Below are 22559 nucleotides of genomic sequence, written 5' to 3'. Positions count from 1 at the left end.
CCATGGAGTGTTTTGTAATCATACGAAAATTGCCTACAAATGAACTGCTTAACGGCGTGTCGCCCATTCAGACAATGCCACACAACCAACAACAACAACAACTATGTAGTGCCAGAACCCTCTCTCTTTGTCTCTGCCCTTTATCCGCCCCCTTTCACACAAACTGTGCCAAAATTTGCGTTAGCGGCACAAATCCCTGGCCCTGAGTGAAATTGCGCGAGGGCATATTTAATTTATAAAATGGCTAAAATGGCGCCCACCAAATTGGCCAAGGACTAAACAGAGTTTCAGTCGGATTCTGAGAGGGTGTCCTCCAAACGGAAAGCAAAGGTCCTGGCAAACAATGCCTGGAAAATCGGTTGATTACTTATTCAAAATGCCCATATACATGCAATATACATGAACACAAGTGTATGTAAATATATTCCATGTGTGTGTGTGTGTGTGTGTGTGTGTGAGAGTCTGTGTGTATGTGTGGTTAAATAAATATCATTAGCTTCTTGACAGCCTGACAGGGAAGTGAATACGAAATTAATTAAGAGCATTTTTCCCATCGACTTGAATTCAAAATCTTTCTGAATTCAATTCTCATTACATTTTCCATTAACGAAAATAGAAATTGGCAAATAGAAATTATATTTAGTTCCCCTGAAACTAGCAACAAATGAACCAAGATTCCCAGGAGTCTAAAATATGCTACACCTATAAATTTACCATAAAACCAAATTGCCATAAATCGTAGGCTGATTTAGCATCTTTTCATAACATTTTAGGGGAAATAAAACAATATTATGGCAATTTTATTGCAAGTGCAATTTAATTGGAAATAATATTAATGTACATTTGGCAATTTATTGGAACATTGCAATCAGTTCAATCGAAATGGTCGAAGAGGGATTCAAACATCCCCCAAATATGAGATGATAAACAATCGAACTGGAAAAAAAATATATGAAATTGTGTATATTATTTCTATTCGCTTTAAATAGAGTAAAATTTCAATTCTATATGTATATTTGAATAACGGAATTCTTCTTTAATTAAAAAAATTGTTTTAAGTATTTAATTTACAAATTTGATAAGGTCTTCACTGAATGGATCAGTCGTATTTTTAAGAATATTTTGAATATTATAATATGTTGGCATACTTTAAAATAAATTGGATAATATACCTCCACATATGCACATATATAGTTAATCAACAGCAAATCTAGAAGTAAATAAATCCATTGTAATTAAAATATTATAATACAAGTAAAATATAAATCAATTTTCACTTACCCAGAATAAATTTTCACATATAGATACTGCGCCACATCATCAAGGGATGCCTAGAACCGAACAGGGCACCTCCGCCTCCACAACTGATGCCCGTCCCCACAGGTGACGCTTCTTTTATAGGTTCAGCAGCAGCAAAAACTGTTCTCTCGTTAAGCACCTCTCACTCTCTATCACACTTATTTGCTGAGCGGTAAAATATGCGAAATTCACTCTCTTTCTCTTTCTAATGCAGAACTATGATCTGTTTGTGGGAGTTGCAGCGATAGAGCGGGTGAGCGGTGAGAAGAGAGAGAGAGTGCAGTTTCGCGCGCTTGCTAAACGCGCGAGTGAGATGTGAAAGAAGTGGGAGAGGTAAAATATGTGTGGGAATTGCATCGATAGAGCGGGGTGTAGGAAGAGGAAGCGATAGAGAGAAAGATAGCGTTTTTTTGCGCTTTCTGATCGGAAGATAGGAACAGAAGTGGGAATACGTAGAAAGGCGTGGGAAAATAAGGGAGAGCAGTAGTTTAACAGAGTGAGAAGGCGCTATTAAATCGTCAAATTGAGATCAATTGAAAAGTATTTCTTGGAATAAATTTTAATCAAATAATTGAATCTTTCTCCTTCTGAATAAAATAGAGTTAATTTAAATTATTTTTCTTATAAAATTAATTCGTTCAGTAATTAACAATTGTTTCTTAAATTCTAATTCAATTTAGAATTTAATTAGTGATCTAAATTAATATGTATTACTTTGTTGTTAGTGGAATTACAGTAAGCAGTTTGTTAAACATCTCTTCTTTTAATGATAAGTTTGAAAATCAGGATAATTAAAATGTGTTTTAAACTTATGAATAAGAAATATTAACTTTTAGTCATATCTTAGAACTAATACGTAGTTCTAGTGCGAAGTTGAGAGTAATTTCTCTTCTAATCTTATGATATTTTTAGAGTGCAAATCAAATAACAAACTAGACTTTTGTTTCAACACAAAATTTTTCATTATTTAGACATAAGCTTGAAACTTGAAAAACAAGTTGAAAATTAAATATTTGAAATCAATACAGATTTCTGAAGTAATCTCGTGAATGTCAAGATTACACTAGATAAACAAATCAGTGTTTTCTTCTGCAACTCCTCGAAAAGGTCCTCCACACATTTCCACAAACAGACATACACTCAGAATTTCAGGTCTCTTCAATTATTGATGAGTTAATTTATCGCTTAGTAAATTGTGTGGTCAATTGACTAACAAAAACACGCATCGAGCCATCCAAAGTCAATTTTAGGGATAGCAACCGCCTGGCTTCTTAATCGAAGTCAAGTGTGGACAGACGAAAAGAATTTGGAAAAACAATCACGACGGCCTTGGTCTAGTTTAGGGGGAGTGAATCGAATGGTTTAGGGGAGTTAGAAAAAAGTCTTTTCTCTTGGTATTGGGGGAAATCACTTGAATGAGAGTAGACACACACACACACACACACACACACTCCGACTGTGTGGTTTTCCCAGATTATGTGCGCATTGGAGAGAGGGAGAGAAAGGGGATTTGGAATCACATAAAGGTAAAACTGTCACCAATAATAGTCAAACCCTGACCGCACATAAAATGCTCGCTGCGACATTTAGAGTGAAACGGAAAGCTACAGACAGAGACGGGGACAGACAAGGAGAGAGGCGGAGGGAGAGATATGGGCAAAAGGAGATGGCCATAATCAGTATTGGCAATTCCAGTGACATTTGCTCTGTCCTCTTTCCTATATCCAATTCTATTCGCGTCATGCGCCGCCATTTGTATATGAGGCCAAATAAAAATGCATATGAAATGAAGCTGCCACCTGAAACTGTGGCAATGTTGCAAGTCCAACAGTAAGATGAAGCTGAAGCAGATGTTGGAGAAGTAGCAAGCAAACAAGCAATGGCACCAGATATTATTCGGTGGCACTTGGGCAAAACTTTGGCTCTTGAATATTCCATGAAGTTGCCAATAAAGTCAAGTGGCAAGTCCTGGCAGTGGAAATGAAGACTAAGGCAAAGCCCCAACAACATGGGGCATCATGCACCATTCTCCATCAACCATCTCTCAGACACACACACACACACACACATACATTCAGTTATATAGAAACACTTAAGTTGAGCTTTCTTGTTGCTGCCATTCGAGTTGCAATGTGCTGCTTGCTGCATACTAATTTCCACCTTCTGCTCCTCCTTTGCCCCACCGCCTTTATGCCACACTAATTCCATGCATTGTGGTGGTCTTTGGCATCATTTTGTATTCATACCAAGCACCAATTTCAGATTGTTGTTGTTGTTGTTGCTGCTGTTTGTTGTTGCAGTTATTGTTGCTGTTCCGGCTATTAAGTGAAATAAAAGTAAAAATGCAATAAAAATGTTGCCCGCCTCTCGTTTTGCATTAAAATTGCATTACAATTGCCATGGATATTGCTGTTTTTTTGTATCTGTATCTTGCTCTTTGTTGTTGCTGTTCAAATGAAATCCAATTAGCTGACTACAAGGCCTACCAACGACGATGGCGATATCCATGTCGATGGTTAAGCGTCGTCCTTTTCAAAACGTGCGTGTAAATGTATCTGTGTGTCTACGTGAATGTATCCGTGTGTGGTGTGTGTTTGTGTGTGTACGCTCAATTGTATATGCAGTAATTGCCTGTTTGCCGATTTCATTTTTGGTCATGATTTTTCCATCTGCCTGACACAGAAAAACCTGGCAAGTTAAGTGCAAAATTGAATTTTTATATACGATCATAAATTCAGGGGCATTTATTGCCATATTTTTCTATCTTAAAAGCCTATTTGTTAGCCAAACTTACGATTAGGTAAAGTCAAACAGTTATAAAAGATACAACTTATGTTTATGTATCTAAACACAATGTAATACTAGAAGTATTCAAATTATGGAAGATACCTCTTTAAAATTTGTTTTTAATTCGAATAAAGTCATGTTATATTTGCAAGTTGCACTAATGATTCCATCAACAAAAATTTTGACAAGTCGATAAAAAAGGTATGTTTATTTATTACTGATTACCATTTACAAATCCATCACATCTCTTAGGTAAACAAAAACTCCTACATTTCATTGGACTCAAATTTGAGATAAGGAGCCACAAATAACTTTAGAAAAAATATTGTAAATATTTATTTAAGAGAGTAGTCTTAGAGGGTTAAAGTTTTAGTTACTTAGATACAAACAAAAAGTGCAATTTTATAAGAAAACAAAAAAAAATGACATAATCAAAACCACTTAATATATTTAATATAAAAAAAAATTTATTTAAACTTTGATTACAAAAATTCAGTTAAAATTGCTTGAATTGAACTGTAATTATATTTTGGTTCGCTTTGGTTTTCATAAATTTAATAAATATTACCCATACAAATGATTGAATAAATAAGCGTTTGAGTTCTTATTAAATGTGCTCCGATAGATAGTTGTACAATCAAGATACAATCATTAATACAAGATTGTGTAAAAGAGCTAAAACAAAATAGAATTTTCCAAAAAATGTCAATTCATTAGTTGAAATTTCAAAAAGCTCTTGGAGACATAATTTGCAAAAAGAATTACTAAATGAGGGGCTCTTAATTTGCTAGTTTCGATATTATTGTTCATATACTACATGAACACTACTAAAAAGTCAAAATTTCTAATAAATTTTTGACTTTTTGAGTTTCTTCACATCTAAAACTTATAGCTCTTTGATGTAGTCATGTCAATAAATCCCTATAGTGATAAAATTCTACCATTGAAAATTAGGGAAATTACTAGGCCGAATATCTTAATTTTTTGATCGGACCCTCTGGGATAATACTTTCTTTATTCATCCATGGTATACTTTATATACACAGTGATTCACTTGGATGTTTTTATTAAAGTAATTATACATTTGCATTGCATTACATTAACATTCTAATTTCTCTTTAGCAACTGGTTATTGTGGTTAAATGCGCTGCCACATGCTCATCTATGCTAATCTTACTTTTACATTGAATGGGAAACAGACATTCCTGGCTCGTGCCCAGAACCATCCTCCTATCCCCCTATCCCCCACCGCCCGGCTGCTTAAGTTTGCCAATGAAAACTGTCAATTAACCTCACAGGTGAACTTGGAAAATTCTCAACATTCACAAAGAAAATTTAGTGGACAACAACAAACCAATATCCATTTGCATAGTCGATAAACGGATTGGATTTTGTGTGGTTTGGCTTGCAAGTTTCGCTTTGAATTTGGAGTTGGAGTAGAGTTGGGGTCTATCTCTTATCGCAATCGCAGGCTGCCAAAGGCCAAGCGATAGCTAAAAGAACACTTTGCGCTAATAAAGATCTCAAGAGAAGCAGTCACAAGGAAATAGAGCAGAAGCCAACCACCCTCAACCAATCCACCGCCCCGCCCCGCCCCGCCTTTTGTCCGCTCTGCTTTTTGTGAACTCAAACTGACAGAACGCTATTTCCAATTGTGCTATTAATCTGCCACATTTGCACTTCTCCAGTACTCCAGCTAAGCGGGGCCCGGGTCCGAGCTAAGCTGAGCTGAGCTGAGCCGATGCCAGCTACTCGCACTGGCCAGCTCGCTCTCACTCAAGCGCGATGACGTGGCAGCGGGAGCGAGATGGAAATGGAGATGGCGGACACGCTTGGCTTACCCGAAAATAGAAACAATCAAAATAAAAATACATTCTCTCTTCATGCTCGTCTAATAAAAAACCCCAAAAGCAAAACGTTTTCCATTTAAAATGTCGTCGCAAATGCCAAGCGCAGTTCCCCAACTGGGAAGTTAACCCATACCCCAAGACCAGCCGAGCCCCAAGTCCCCCTCCTGGCGCACACCGCAAACCAGCTGCATGGCGGGCAGCAGCCAATGGCATTGGGGCAGAGAACCGCCCACGGACCAGTGCTGCCCATGGCCAGACAGATCTGAAACCAGTTTTCACTGTGTGAGCCAGACAGGCGCATGTGCGAAGCGAGATGGAAGATACGGGGCGGACCAAGTACATAAGCAACCACCAGAGAGACCAGAGACCAGAGACCTGAGCAGGGCATGGGCACAAGTGCGGGCAGGGGCGAGGGTTGCTGATATTGCTGGTGGTAGTATTATGGTAGGTTAGGTTCAAACAAGGTGGCAAACAGGCTCGTTAACCAAATAGGAAGGAAGCGCAGTGACTGCGGCTGCGACTGAGACGGAGACGTCAACTGCGACGCTGCCGTCATCATGGAACAGGTTTGACTCGTTTCCGACTCCTGTCTTTGTTTTGTTTACTTGGCTAACAAGCTTCAGCAGCAGCAGCAGCAGCAGAAGCAGCGGCAGCAGCAGATTTAACCGAGGCAGAGACAGACATCACCTCTCCATTGACCGTCGGCACAATTTGAATTGCATTTGTGAAAAGCGTTTTCGCCCGCCAACACGCGCCCGCTCCCAGCTCGCAGTCGCAATTCGCAATCAAAAGACAACGGCAACGCTCCGTAGAATTTGTCGTAACGCGGCGGTTATTTCACTTCAGTTCACAAAAGAGAAAATTTCATTCAATCAAAACTTAATCGATTGCCCCCATTTAAGGCTTTAGTGTCTCTGTGTTTGTGTCTCTGTGCATGTGTGTGTGTGTATTTATGGTGTGACTTGTCCTTGTATTGTGTGACACCAAAAGATTCCAAAGGATAATTATTTGACAATTAATCAAAACAATTTTTAATCATATTCAAATTGGCGCCACTTGTTGTACTTGCCACAATGTCCAGCCACGAGGAGGATGAGCATGAACAGGAGCATGAGCTCGAACACGAACACGGCGATGATATTGAGGAGCAGGAGATTCACGTCGATGTCGATTCCGATTCACGTATGTCTTGTGGCAGTGGTTCCGATGTGGATATGGATGATGGTGCCAGTTGTTATGATGAATCGGAAACGCCCCTAAGGTGAGCCAATAAAAAATTTAATTGATTTAATATGTTGACTACTACTGAGGAATGAACTAAAGGCAGTAAGAAAGAATTCCATAATAAAAATTTAAAAATGGATTACCTATCTATTACCTATCATGAATTCGAAGGGATTGAAATATACTTTATTATATAAATATTTTAATTATTATTATTATAATCTGTTTACAATATATTTGTAAACTATCAAACTCAGTCTATCAAAAACTAGATCCAAAATCGGGATTTTCTCGCTGTTCATTTGCCTAAATTAATCAAAAAATAGGCTACTTGTATCGTTCATTCATTCATTATACGGAAACATTAGTCTTTAGGTAGAAGTTATACAAAATACATATATAATATATTCATTCGATCTTTGTTACTTAAATTTTAAACGTATCTCAAATCCTACCAAATTTTTAATATTGCATTTAGAAAGCTATAATTCTACTTCTTGTCGACAGTTTGACAATCTCTAAAGATACATTATCTTTAGGTAGTTGTTCTTAAATTTGGCTATTCTACATATTATTATATATTTATTCGATTTAACGAAAGATTCATATAAATTCTAAAAATCATATGATTGATGATTTATGATATTCTGTAACGTTATAATATTCTAAAGACTGATAGTTAAACTTACTAGATAAATTATTTAACTTTAATCAGTTCTATTTTTGCAGACAGAATAAATGACATTTTAATATTTTATAAGCATTTGTTTTAGACAAGCTTATTGAATACAGATAACAAATCAAAAGTCCTTATTATAAATATTAAACTAATTTTTCTGCTCTCCAGACTTTAATATTTAGAGAATCCCAAATCTTCGAAAACCTTCATTTATGAATGTATTGAAATTCATAATTATATATGTAAGGCTATCTTAATAATTTAGTTGGCATCTCAATAATTTATATGCAATTGGTTTCAAATATTCATATCTAAAATATTAATTTCTATTATTAAAATTTTGCTTTGTAATTTTCATCGTTCTTTTAAAGTTATTGGTCTTAGGACAAAAACTTTTAATACTTTTTCCACTATAAAATTGGCAGTTTGTTCACATTTAAGACCCAGAGAATTTAACTCAACGCATATTTAATTTTAGTAATTATCTTTTTGCCCCAGAACTCTCAAAAATGCACAATCCATTGTCAACATTTCAACTGATTTTATGAGTTGGCACAAAGAATACAATCTCCCATTATATATCCATAATTTAGAATATTTTTATTGGTTTCATAATAGTCTTAGCCTTCGAATAACGATTCACACCAATTCTTCAGCTTATGGAAATTCAAATATTTTGATGGCCACATTCAGACAATGGTTAGAAAAGAAGAAGAAAGAAAAGAAAAGGTATTCTCAGCCCAACTAAAGGTCTCTAACAAGATGCTGCCACAAACTTGGGCAAAACAATGCTAACTGCCTCATTTTCATTGATGTCATATTAGGTTCAAAGGGGGGAATTTTCTTCTTTGGCGTGAACAAACCTCTTAAACGCTAATGAATTGCCCACAAAAAAAAAAAAGAGTAATGGGGGAAAAAAAACTAAAATTCGAAATGTAACCATAAAAGAAACTCCCTGAATTTACATAGAGCCAGAGAGACAGACAATACGCAGACAAAGAGACAGAGGCCGGGGAGGGGAGACACATGGAACGATAAAACGCACATTAGTAAGGCGCCAAAAACGCGCTCTGATAATAGAAGTAGTCAAAGATCCCAAATGGACCCACAAAAACAAGTTCAAAACAGAAACCAAGGGACAAAAAGAGTCAATCGCTGGAGCTGGATTAACATTTTAATAGAGCATGCAATAAAAATGCTATAAAAATCTCGCGTTACTATGGAATGTAGAGCAAGATCAAAATGACGATCACGATCACGACGAAGACGAAGGCGACGTCAGATGCCCTGCGCTCAAAGACGGATCCAAAATTTATATACTAGTAGTATATGTTTTTATTTTATAACAAGTTTTAAAAAAAAGTTCATTTTTTGTGGCTTTCTTGATACATTTAGTTGTTGTTTTTGGGAAAGTGTGCGTTTAGCAATTTAAAATCACCATCAGAGAGACAACATCAAATTCGTTTTTTGGTTGGTTATGTGTTTTTTGTATATTGATTTAATTAAATGCCGTGCGTGACTCGTTTTTTTGTTTGTTTTTTATTTTGTTGATGATTTATAGAACCATAGAAATTGCCTCTAACGATCAGTCAACATTTGCATAATTACTCAATTTTCTCTTAAATAAACTTCTTGCTACATTTTGGGCATCTCATGCGTGGGCTTAGATAAACTGGTCCTGGTTAGTTGCTTTGGTGTCGCACGATCTTGCCACATAAATTAATTATGAAAAATGTAGTTAGTTCCATTGGCCATTATCGGGCAGACATAATTTTAATGAGACTAAAAATTCTTTTCGTTCTTCATGTTCTCTCATCCTTTTCATTTAGTGAATCGCTGCAATCGGAACAGACGCGCTCCTCGTCCAGTGAGAATCTGCCCTTTAGCATATCACGGTTGCTGTCGAAACCCTTCGAGACGAATAACAACAACAACAACAATCACAATAGCAGCAGCAATCTGCACAGCAGCAGCTCCAGTTCCAGCAATAATAACAACAACAACAACAACAACAATAATAATAATGTTAATGGTGGAGACAAGGGCGATGACAAGGATCTACTTCCCGTAGATGATCATGATCTGGCTGCCTATAAACTGGCCACCAGCATTGCAAACTCAACATATGGAAGTGCGGCAGCTCTCTACACATATCCGCATCTTTATCCATCAGCAGCAGCAGCAGCCGCCGGTCATGTACTCCGCGTGCCGCCCCAACGTACACCTCTAACTTGGGCACTGCCGCCATTGCATCATGCGGCGCTTGCCCATCAGGCGGTAAAGGATCGTTTGGCAGGTGAGGCTAACCACCCCCCATCCATTGGCCATGTTTATTAGTTAGGCAGTTTAATGATGAACGAGCAACGGTAGCCCAAGTCGCACATCTAGCAGCTACTGTTTACCACCGATCCCCTTTCTTCCCAGTCCCAAACATGCCACACAATTGTGCGGCAACTTTTGCAACTCAGATTTCGGCTTACCTCCCCTCCCAAACAGCCTCCAGTCCCAGTCCAAGTCCACTACACTAATAAGCACGATCAGAGAAGTCTTTTAAGCCAACATGCCTATCGGCATGTCATTTCACAGTGCGAAAGAGAGAGACAGAGAGAGAGAGGGAGACCCACTCACTGGCTGTAGAGGTAGCCAGCCCTAAAGTATAAAAACATGTTTGCCTTCAAATGCGCAATCGCAGCTTGAGTTAAAAATTTTAACGCTCAGCCACCGCCCAGAAGCAGCAGGCGGTTCTCATTTGCATATGTAAAGGCAGGAGCTTGAAGTTGCGGATGATATTGGCATTGGAATCGCAATTGGAATGGTGTTGCGGTTGGCTGGTTCGATCCTTTGGGTATCCCTTTTCTGTTAATTTGTTTACATTATGAGCTTCACTTGTACCTACAAGCGGCATTCACAGCGCGAGCCGCTTTAATAATGAGACGGCGTTGATTTTATTAAGACTCACCACATGGACGTAGGCAACTAAAAATGGGGATCGATCATTGATTATGCATCGACGACCCCTACGGTGAGATGGAATCCCCGATGCTTTTAACCTCAGGGCTGGCTGGCTATCTATCTTGGCCATTGCATCTGGGGGCCCTTCTTGGCGACTATAACTCATATTTTTTGGTCATGTCGCTTATTTTTATTTATTTGGCCATGCATAAAAGCCGCTTAGCCAGTGGCAATCTGATTGACTTTTATGACCAACATCCGCTCTTGGCCCTTATTTATACTATAGTTTGCATTTATTTCATTCGTTTTGCTTTTGTGCATTTGGTTGGGGTTTTTGTTTTTTTTGCTTTGCTGCCTTAGTTATTTTAATGAGCTGGTTTTACATGACTTTTTAATTTCGCCAAAAAGGAATTAATTACTCATTGGGCGGTCGCTGGACTCAATGAGCTTATTTATCGCCTGCATACCAATGCCAACGGGCACTCTTCACATTTGAGTCCAACTGACATGGTCAGCTTTTAATTAGTCAGCCGGTTCGCGACGATTCCGTTGAGGGATGAGTTAAGCCACATAATATGAATGGAATCAGATGGGGGGCCAGGCCATGTCTAGCCACCACTTTCAAGGCACACTTATGTGTATGTGTGTGTGCATGTGTGAGCCAGAAAGTGATCGAAGTGATCGCCGTTTCGTTTTGTCAACATCTTCTTCTCCTCCATCTCGAGAGTTTGTGTGTTGTGTGTTTATTGTGTCGCTTGCCTTGTGGCCTGATAAGCTGGCGCCTTGGCTTTTTTCATTAACAAGACAAACGAGCCTCTGTCCAACCGTTGACCAGGCCCTAACCCCTTTACGTCTCTCTCTCTCCCTCTCTCTCTGTTTAAGTCCTACGCCCTAGCGCCATATGATTAATAACCATTGCATGTTAATTTCGGAAATGCCGTCACACAGCAGGCGCCAATTACTTTACGTTCTGTGTATTTTCATGCAATTTTATAATAGCCAAATGTTCCAACTATTCAAGTTATATTCATGTTTACATAAAGGTCAAAGCTACTTGAACGGATACGGTTATGGTTACGGCTACGGCAACGGCAACGGCAACGAGTGGGTAGCCAATGCCACAGGCCGCCATCAATAATGCATACTAAAAGCTTTTTGCATTATTTTACGTAAACATATTTTGGGCTAAGACGTCTCACAGAGGCAAGCCATGCCCCCATCATCCCCATCAGCCCCTCACGCTCTTCCTCTCAGCCCTCTCAGTGTATCTTTAAGATACATCATAAATAAGGAAGCCGAGAAAAGCCATAAAATTATGCTTATGTGGTATCCATGTATCCTTAAAGGATGCTCGCGGGTCTCTCATGAAAATCATGTGGCTGCTTATGTGGTGCGATAAATGGCTTTTTATTGAAATTGATATTGCTTGAAATATTTAAATGATCCCTATTGCCTCCACCCACCCAACCCCCCCATTCGACCCCAAAAGCCATGGCAAATTTATGCCAGACATTGAAAACCAAAAAAAAAAGGGGTTACTGAGAAAAGTCGTAATAAAAAACATGATTTGTCAGCTTAACACCCGCACATACCTAACGTATCGTATTGGTGGCATTTGACAGCTTAGCTTATGGATAGTCAGCCATTTTGTGAAGCGAACACTAAAAAATTGGCTTAAGGGCAGATGAGCAGATTTCCAACCATATTTTGAGAAAGCTCTCAAATTCTCATGAATATACAATAAGTGGGTAACCCTTCAGGTAATTGAAATGCTTCAATCAATAATCAATATACCCATCACTTGAGATGACTTGTGAGTCGTGTATCTTGCATATTTAATTGCAAACAAACTAGAAACTAGAAAACTTAAATTAAATATCAAAGATTTGCAATTTTCAAATTAAATCAATACAATCACAAACAGAAGTGAAGTGAAGAGAGAAGTGCACTGAATCAAGAGATTTCAAACGAATACTTAGTTATTTAATGTTGATAATGCCTGATTATAATCCAAATTAGACATATGTATAGATAGGCCTCAGATTGGATATACAAATATATAAATTGAATATACTCGGAAGTATTATATTTAACAAATTTAGAGTATTAAAAACATTAATACCTCATGACCTCATCTCAGTTGAGAACCACCTTAAATTATTTTGACCAAGTGGAAGTTGGACATATTCTGTATGTATTTGTGTGTATATTGTATAAGCCGGTTTCCCAGACGACAACGTTTTAATATTTTTGTTGAATACTGCGCCAGGTCTTATCGCACCCAATAAACAACAACAAGACGCACGCCAGGGCACAAAGTGAATAAGGCGACTGGCAGGAATTTTAAAAGGTTCAGCGCCAAGAGAGCCACCGTTTTGCTCACACTCGGTTCTTCGGGTCTGTATGACCAGTTGATTGGCCCAAAACGCCTGCGCACATTAGCTAAGGCTAAGACACAAACACAAAGAGATCCATTGTAACAGAGAGAATGAGACTGAGAGACTGGGTCATTTACCGGCTCATCCTGATCCTATGAATACGACTTTATGACTCAACGGCGGCTTTCAATGAAATTGATGTCGCGTGCGTTGTCTACAAGACACTTCGTCTCGTCTCTATGATGATAAAGGTTTTAGGCTCTGTCCCATAGTTCATTCAGCGGCAATTAGGCGCTTAGCGGTCGAGTCAGTGACTCTTAGGGGCTGCGGCATTGAAAATTGATTTCACAGCGGGTCATACCGAAAAACAGGTAGAATACTACAGGTGCCTTGTCGTCCGGAAGCAAATATCGGAAATGGCTTGTTATCTGGGAAAGGAATTTATTGTTTGCTAATTGCTTCGAATAGGTCCAGGACACACACGCACACATACATAAAATTAGTAAAAAGAGTGAAAGTGCATATAAGGGAATTACTTACTTACATTAAGATTAAATGTATTTATCTATTCTCTTCTGGGTTTCCATTACAGCTGCCTTTCCCATTGCTCGTCGCATTGGACATCCCTATCAGAATCGCACACCGCCCAAGCGAAAAAAGCCACGAACATCCTTCACTCGGATTCAGGTGGCCGAGCTGGAGAAGCGTTTCCATAAGCAAAAGTATTTGGCCTCGGCCGAGAGAGCGGCTCTAGCTCGTGGCCTCAAGATGACCGATGCGCAGGTGAAGACGTGGTTCCAGAATCGACGAACCAAATGGAGGTAAGTTCATCAGCAATCTCTTACTTTTGTTCTTTACCATAGCAAATGGCGGAGGAGGGGGTAGGGGTGGGGAAAAAATCAATAGAAACACGCTGAGAAAACGCTGGCACTTTAGAAGTGCTGACAGCTTGACACCTTTGCTTTACCTTTCCTTTCCCTTTTCACTTTGTCTTTTTAAACTAAAATATGTACAAAAGGATTTTTTGTCTACAAAATGAAAGAAAAAACACCAGGCAAATCCAATTTTCCTTTACGCCGACAGCAGCATACTCTAAAATACGCTTCTCTAGAGAATGTATAATGAGAAATGAATATTTTAAATATTATAACAATATCATGATACCTTCCCAGCAAAGGCACACGCAGTGTCTATAATAAACATTTTGGGTGGAGTAAAAAAAAGCCCATTCAATATGCATGAGGCACATTAAATGAGACAACAGTGGCACACAAGGACTACAGCCCCAAAAAAGAATATTCGAAGGGATGATTGCTCAGGGGGTAGTAGCAGCAGCAGCCAACAGTTTTTATTAACCCCCAAAAACAAAAATGTCTTTGTTTTTCTATGCTAAAAATATGGTAGCTTAAAATTAGATAGCCAACCAAATGAACTAACAACAAAGTTGAAGGCGGAAAGCAAGTAAAATTTAAAAGAAATATTTGATTAAAGAGCTTATGATCTTGAAGATTTGTAAGAATAAAATAAAGTAGAGATGACTGTGGGAATTTTATAATTGGACTAGAAGTATATTCTATATATTTCCTAAAGGATGTATATAGTATTCTTAACTAGATTACTATTTATAAAGTTGAATTCCAAGTGGATTACTTATAGTTAGATGTACAGATATCTTTATCTTCGTTCGTTTTAGTACAGTCTTTTCATGAGCAGGAATGAGCTTGAAATCAGGAATAGAAAGAGATTTAAAAGAGCTCGATTTATTTTTATAGAATATTCTCCATAATGTACATAGAAGAAAATAATAAAAAAGTGTATTGTGAGTTCGAAAATTACAAAAAAGATTTGAAAAGAAAATAACCCAAGCCTTAGCAAATTTGTTATGTCTAATAATTATATATCGATCTAAAGAAAAAAAGGGGATTTGTAATATCAAAATTTATAAGCTCTCTATATAAACAATACGGCACTTTAAGTAATGTTTAATAAGCAATTAGTTAAACTGTCAATATAAGTATATTTATGGATATTTAAAGGCTTTTATTTAACACGATTTTGCCGACTGGCCAATTAGCATCTTGATTTATGTCGCCTACAATGGAAACTTTCCGCACTCAATGGAAACTTTCACACACACACACACATATATACATATACAGAGATACTTGGACAAATTTTCATATAGGTATCCAGTATGAACAAATGGCAATTCATTCTGGTCTGGTACCTATAAACAAGTCACGCGCATGTCTCCTAATTTAATGAAGCATTGATGCATTGAACGCGCTTGCGTGTAGCTAATTGTTTTCTATTTTATTACTAACTATATACACAAAATGTATGTACAAAGAAAGCAACTTCAACCTAAAATAGAACACCAAAATTCATATGCGATTACTTACCATTATAATGATTATGGTGGGACAAAAACTGTGAGTAAAAATAAGGAAAGAAAAAAAATACAGCGAGTCGTTGGGGAGTGTGCATATTTTAAGACGCGTTAATTGCCGCTTAGCAGGCCCAGCCCCAGCCCCAGCTCCAGCTCCGGTCTTTAGTCCCCTACAACGTTTCTGTCTTTGGTTGCTGTTGTTGTCGCCGTCGGTCGCAGTTCTCTCTCAACTTATCAGCCATTTTGGGCCTATTTGAGCTCGTAAAAATTAATGATGTAAAACGCAATTTTGTTAACGGCAATCTCCCTCTCTCACACACACTCTCTCATTTTGTGTGTGTGTGTGTGTGTGTTGGCCACGGCTCGTTTGTGGTTAAGTGAAATGGCAATGGCATGATTACGACTAGTCGTAATATTATAGTATATAACTACACTTATATCTTGTATGAATGGTATGCAAACGTATAACATTTTTCGTATATATATATGTATGTATGTTCGTATGCATTAAGCCAATTATGCATACAACAACTGTGCAGTCAGCCAAGTTGTAGGTAATTTGTATAATTAGCCAACATGGCGTATAAGTTATGCAATGAAGGCAATAAAAAAGATTTGCTAAATTGCACATTATACTCGTCTGTATGTAAATGTAATGAAATTGTTAACAATGACAACACAAAAGAACTCGATGAGAACTTGTAGGCTGTCAATTTAACAATATGGTAAGCAAAACGAGGAAGCAAAAACACCAAAGAAGGAAGGAAGCCTACCCCCTCACACACACAAACACACATACAAAGAAAAATGGCATGTAATTGTGAAGCTTACTTTCTGGCGCTTGTGGGGCGAGAGACACTCAAAAAGAAATGAAAGCGAAAAAACAAATGGCCCTGTCTAACTGTTGTCTGGCTTTTTGCTTTTCCCACTTTCCCATGTATGTATACCTAATTCAATTAGTTGCCAGCCCATAAATCATGTTGGCGCTAAAACCCTTTTTAATTACACGACCATATATCAAAAGTGAGAGAGAGAAGAGATCTCATACCAAAACTTTATTTCCTTAACCAAAAATCTTAAGCAAAACAGAACTATGTTTCACTTAATATTAATTGCCTGCTCTCTACAACACATATGCACATATATTATGTTATAACTTTTACTGCTGAAAGCTGGACTAATTAAAAATTCACCCACACATGCCACGACGCCTTCCCCCCATCCCCCAAATGACTTTAGTCAGAGTTTATGTGCCTCACTTGTTGGCACTTGAGGGCAAAAATCAATTTGCCTGAGAGCAAAGTTTTTCCCTGTATTATACAAAGAAAAATCAAATAAAATTAATTACAATAGCCATGGCCATTTGTAAAATTAACTTTGAATCCGGTTTTTGGGACACTTGGCACGTGTCCACAGGTCTAGAACAAAACCAAAAAACTTGAGAAAATCTTCAAGTTTGTGGTGAAACCCAAGAAGAAATCCCAAAGGAATTGCAACTTGGACTTTGGGCTGCCTTTTTTTGGGTTAGCCAGGCCCCCAATTAATGGTCTGACTAAATTGTTATGTCTTGAAAGATAATTACCAGAGTCCTTTTTTCCCTTTCCGGATTTGGGTTTTTTGGGGTGGGGATAAGGAAACTTTTGTCGTAATTTGCCAACGTCGTTTGCGTGCTCAGTGTGAAATGATTTTAATTACCGCCTTTTGAAGAGGCAAGCGAGAGAAGGGGAAGGGGAAGGACAAAACTGGTGAGCAGCTGCTAACTGAGCGACAATTGACTTGCATTTAAATTTTAGAAAAGGTCTCTGCGACTCCAACTCCGACTACGACTATATAACTCCCCCTGTGTACAATTTCCGTAAATTTATGCGTCAAGCTTTAATAAACTTTTTAGCCTAATGCTTGGCCATTATTTATCTTGAGAGGCACACTCACACACACACACACACACACATATATTTCAACGCGATGGCGCCAAAAGACAAACAGTTAACATTTGTTAAAGCATTTTTTTTTTCTGTTACCATTTTCCGTATTCCGTGACTCTGAGTCTGTAGCTGTAGCTGAAGTAGAAAGATAAATTACAATCGTGTCTCGTGGCTGATGTCTCCTACCTAAAAGAGCAACTCAAATTAAACTCACAGATACAGATACACACACATACACATACACACACAAATACAGTCAAAAGCCATGCTTTGCATTTGTTTTGGAGTTTTTAATCAATTTTCGTTGAATTTTTTATGCGGTAGCTGTCGGACGATAAAACTCCCAAACAAACAAATAAACAACTTCACAAAACAAAAAGGTTGTGAAAAAGTAAAAGCGAAATGTGCCGCTGCACATTGAAACTGAAATTGAGTTGTTCCCCTCGAATAAATATCATTTTACCCAAATACCACTTGATATTTACCTACTTGTAATTTTTTTTTTAAACCTGAAACAAAACTTTGACTCAGTGAATGGACAAAAATTTTCAGTTTGTGTTAAATATAATGTAATATTCCCAACCTCTTATAAAATCTATTATAATTATGTAACTAAGATATAAGAAAGATAAACAAATGAATGTTACGAATCTTTCGGGAGAAATTCGTACCTTAGCTAAAATTTACTTTTTGAGTATTATTTTTTATCAAAAACGACTAGTTTTAAAACACCATAGCACCTTTTAGAATTATAATTTCATTAAATAATGGTATTCTGTTTTTGAGTCAAATAATAAAAGCTATATAATCAACAAGAGTATTCACAATTGTAAAACTGAGTGGGTTAATAACAATTCTAGTTCTAATATATAGCTTATGATAGACCTTAACGGTTATCTATAATTTTTCCAAAATTGATTCTTAACCATTTCTGTATTATAGATCAAATTTTTAACAAACTTCAATAAATATTTAAGTAAATATGTTAAACTTGCTATAAATGGGCCACCTAGTAAAAGTTTTGTCTTTCATAAATAACTTCTACTGAAAATAATCAGCTCAGTAAAGAATTATTAAACAAAACCATTAAAATATAGGTTTATTTCTATATTTAGCTAACGAGCAGCGATTGTTGAATAGGATGATTATCTGTATAAATCACTATTAAGATCGAAAATGTGTCATTATACAGAAAGAGAAATGAGTAATGAGTATTTAAACAAAACATTCTCACAATGATTTGCAAAATTTCCGGATTTTTAATGATTCGGTTATAAAATAATTTTTTTTATAAAATTTTTGACCCGAAAAGCATTTTAAAAATAGAAAGCCCTCTTAATAAACTGACACATAACAAACAAGAAGTTATCTATTGTTTTTGAGAAATGGCATTAGCAAAAGCACTTGTAGGCCATTAATAAATCAAGGACTTTCATTTTGCCTAGACCCAAAATACTTAATGCATATTTAATGTGCTCGCATTTAAGTTATGCAATTATAGTGTGAATGATGACATTGCTGATGAAAACCATAATGAAAGCCATATTAAACAACAATTATGACATATGTATAACCCTACACACACGCACACACACTCATTCCTAACATAATACATTCAAATAGTTTGTGGTAATTACAAATGGTAAAACTTGGGCAACATAAGAAGTTCATTAGCTCATGAAATATTCAAGATGGCGCTGCATATATGGATAGCAGCAGGGTAGGAACAACCCCCATCTAGAAAGAAGAGGGTTGTGGTTAAAGTCTCCATATTGCGGGAGTATTGGCCATAATTAGAGCAAAATGCTGCGCAAACTCGAGAAAGACAGACAAATGACAATGAGAAGATGGAGGCGGGGGGAAGGACAAAGGCAATGGGGGTATATATGTATATTGCACATTGCAATTTTCAATTGAATAATTTAACAAGGCAAATTGCCGCATACTCGCTATCTCTCTCTCTCTCTTGACTTTCGGAAATCCCTTTTTAAGCACAACATTTAAAATGTAATTTTACTGAACTGGCAGCATTCTCGGATTCGGAAATTAATTTTCCAACAAAAATCCCCAAATTGAGATCCAAACAAAGCGATTGGGCACGTGTATGTATACTTGGCAATCAGAATATTTGATTTGATTAGTTTTAAATGGTCTTAACAAGCCACCCACATAATGAGACTTGATGAGCTTTTACAGCCCCCCCTCAGCCCCCCGAATCCTCAGCCCCATGTAGGTCCATTGGTTCAATAAGCTATAATAATAAATAAGTCAATTGTCTGTGACCAAAATGAGTTTCAACTCAAATCGTTTTTCAATAATGAATATATGCATTAAGCGATGACATTTTCATGATAAGATATACCTATTATTCATGTACTTACTAAATACTTGTCCACTAACTAACTGACTATGTCTTTCTCTCTCTTTTTTGTGATTTACAGACGACAGACCGCTGAAGAACGGGAGGCCGAACGTCAGGCAGCCAATCGTCTTATGCTCTCCCTGCAAGCGGAGGCCATCAGCAAGGGATTCGCCCCACCGGCTGCCCCTTTGAGCTCCCAGCCAGGTGTGAATGGGGCTCCATTGGCGGCTCTACATGGTCTGCAACCATGGGCCGAGGCATCTCATGCAGCTGGCTGCTAATCCGCATACTAAACACACATTTAGTAGAAAGGTTTATTTGTGATACATTTTGCTTTGTACATACATACTTAGTCCAGGGATGGCTTGACAAGAATTCCCACTGTATATACTTATACATACAACAAAAAAAAGAGTGGTTTTTCTCTCCCCCCCAAAAAAAAACTGTAAATACTTAGTTTTATCTTCTAGAAGCGCTTAGTTATTAGTTTAAACAAAATATCTAAATAACAATTACGCATATGTATGTATTTAATTTTAATAGCACTTTAAGTTTTTCCCCCCGCCCTTAAATTTAACATAGTTTTGAGTTTTAGTGCAGCATTTAAAATAGATTATTTAGTTGTTGTTGTTCAACAGTTAAAGGCAAAATGCATCTCAAATCACTTAATAAAAACAAAAATAAATTACTATATATACTATAAACACACACACACACACACACAAATGTATTGTATTGTAATTGTAATTGTATAATTATTATCTGTCTGTAGGCTTAAGTCAAATGGCATTACCTAGTATTATAAATTATAAAAACTGTAAACTGTAAAACCTATGATTATTGAAAACGTACAGAAAAGCAATGAAAAATAAACATAATTATGAAATCAAAGAATCCAATCATCAAAATTAATTGAATTTATTTTTAAAGCAATCTCCAGAATTTTAAATACTTTTTTACTTAATCTCTATTTGGGTGTTCTCAATTAAACAATTGTTTCCTGTTTTTGGAAGGTTGATTTTTAAAAACTTTTTTGTTGCGTGTGACTTATAAATAAACCTAAATCTTTATTTGGAATATAATGATTTTACACGATCTGACTAGATACTTGAGCATAATCATCACAGATTAAAATTCTTCTCTGCTCATTTTTGATATTTTTATCAGCATTTCTACTCTTACTTTTTCAGGTAATCTGGTATTGTTTATGTTGTATTTGTTTTTAGATATTAATAAAATTTGAACTATTATAAATCGTATTTTACTCGTTTTCAAGGTCTCCTATTAAAAGAAAGTGCTTATTGTCCTATCTACTATCAGATTTATTCGAAGTGATGCAGTTTGGACAATGTTTTCCCTTTTGAGAACTAGTTATACGACTAAAAATACTTTTCATTCGAATACTCTACCAATCCTACATTTTAAAACTTATGTTACAACCATCGTTAGGTTTCTATTTAATGTATTTTCCTATCTTACTTTGAAAAGAAATATAACAAGATGCTTAATAACAGATATATAATTTTTCTCTATATCTGATTTCCTGCCGAAAAGTCGCAGTAAAACTGTGTAAAATTATTTTTAAGGATAAAGTAAAAGCCGTTTCTATTATATTTGCCAGCGCTGTATATTTGCAAAAGTATAAGAGCTATTTCAGTGGACAAATTGTTTATAGAAACAACATTCAATAGTCAGATGAAAGGACTTTTATGCCCTTTTATCTCGCTGTTAATGATTAAGAAATGTAGCAAACAAAGAGAAAGAGGATAAATCATCTATGTATATTATAAAGAATTTACAATTTACATATGGTAAAAAAGCTGCATTTAAAATAGCCAGAGAAAATATTGATTTCAGCGTTTAAATCTAGAAAATCTTTCATATCGTGGATTCGTGGATCGGGATTTTTAAAATATTTTTCATGATTTTATAATAACTTTAGTCAAATTTCAAATATTCCCATTCAAATATTTCTATTTAGACAAAAGTTCTGTTAGTTTTTATATGTAGACTTTTGGTATAGTTGATATAGAGAAACGGTAAACTAAATATTAGCAATTAAGTGTGAGCACATGAAACCTAATGGCCAAACATTGCTGCTCATTAGAGTTGCTGTTACTCACGACAACAAGCAGTTGGCTGTCTGTCAAGCGACACCACAAAACGGTACACATATATATATAGAAGGGCAGGTACAATGGCCGCCGCACTTTGTCACATCTGTAGAGAGGGGGGAGGAGATGATTAGAACACGAGCACTAAGCACTATCCCTCCATTTCCTCCATTTTTAAACTAATTTAGCGGGTACAAAATTTTAACATACATACATTTCATAGATACATATGAATAGAGGACCGAGTATGGGTGAACCTAATGGCAGTTTGGCTATATTACCTTTTTTTTTAACGACACAATGGCTGCAGAAATTATTTCCTTTATGACAGTTTTATGACTGTCATGTGGACGGGGTTGTCCAAGAGCAAACAAACGATGACGGGCCACGACGACCATAATAATTAGAGGCTAGACGGACTCCAACCACACACGCTCAACCGGCCAGAGGGGGAAAAAAGCTGCATCAACCACTGGCAGAGAGACAGAGAAACTAATTCAATATTTCATTCAAATGTCTCGATGATGGCAACCAATTATATGCTGCCCTGTCAGACAATGAAAGTTACATTTGCTTAACTTGCTTGAGTGCAGCCATTTT

The 22559-nt window shown here is 36.8% G+C and overlaps 1 protein-coding gene and 1 long non-coding RNA gene across 2 annotated transcripts; one reads left to right on the top strand and one right to left on the bottom strand.

The window, feature by feature from the left end:
* Positions 1-815: 815 nt before the first annotated feature.
* Positions 816-1351, bottom strand: LOC124459795. Its single transcript, XR_006953805.1, has 3 exons — positions 1282-1351; positions 1173-1210; positions 816-936 (listed from the first exon to the last, which is right to left on the bottom strand). It is a non-coding gene; the product is annotated as an uncharacterized LOC124459795 (long non-coding RNA).
* A 5268-nt stretch (positions 1352-6619) lies between these two features.
* On the top strand, positions 6620-20500 carry LOC6647248 (homeobox protein 2). Its single transcript, XM_002070408.3, has 4 exons — positions 6620-7197; positions 9669-10135; positions 13762-13990; positions 19925-20500. Exons 1-4 carry the CDS (start codon positions 7010-7012, stop codon positions 20124-20126), a joined length of 1086 nt encoding a protein of 361 aa, XP_002070444.1. The 5' UTR covers positions 6620-7009; the 3' UTR covers positions 20127-20500.
* The last annotated feature ends 2059 nt before the right edge of the window (positions 20501-22559 follow it).

This window comes from Drosophila willistoni, chromosome 3R (assembly GCF_018902025.1).
Source record: "Drosophila willistoni isolate 14030-0811.24 chromosome 3R, UCI_dwil_1.1, whole genome shotgun sequence".
NCBI lineage: Eukaryota > Metazoa > Arthropoda > Insecta > Diptera > Drosophilidae > Drosophila > Drosophila willistoni.
This window is presented reverse-complemented; position numbering and strand designations above follow the sequence as displayed.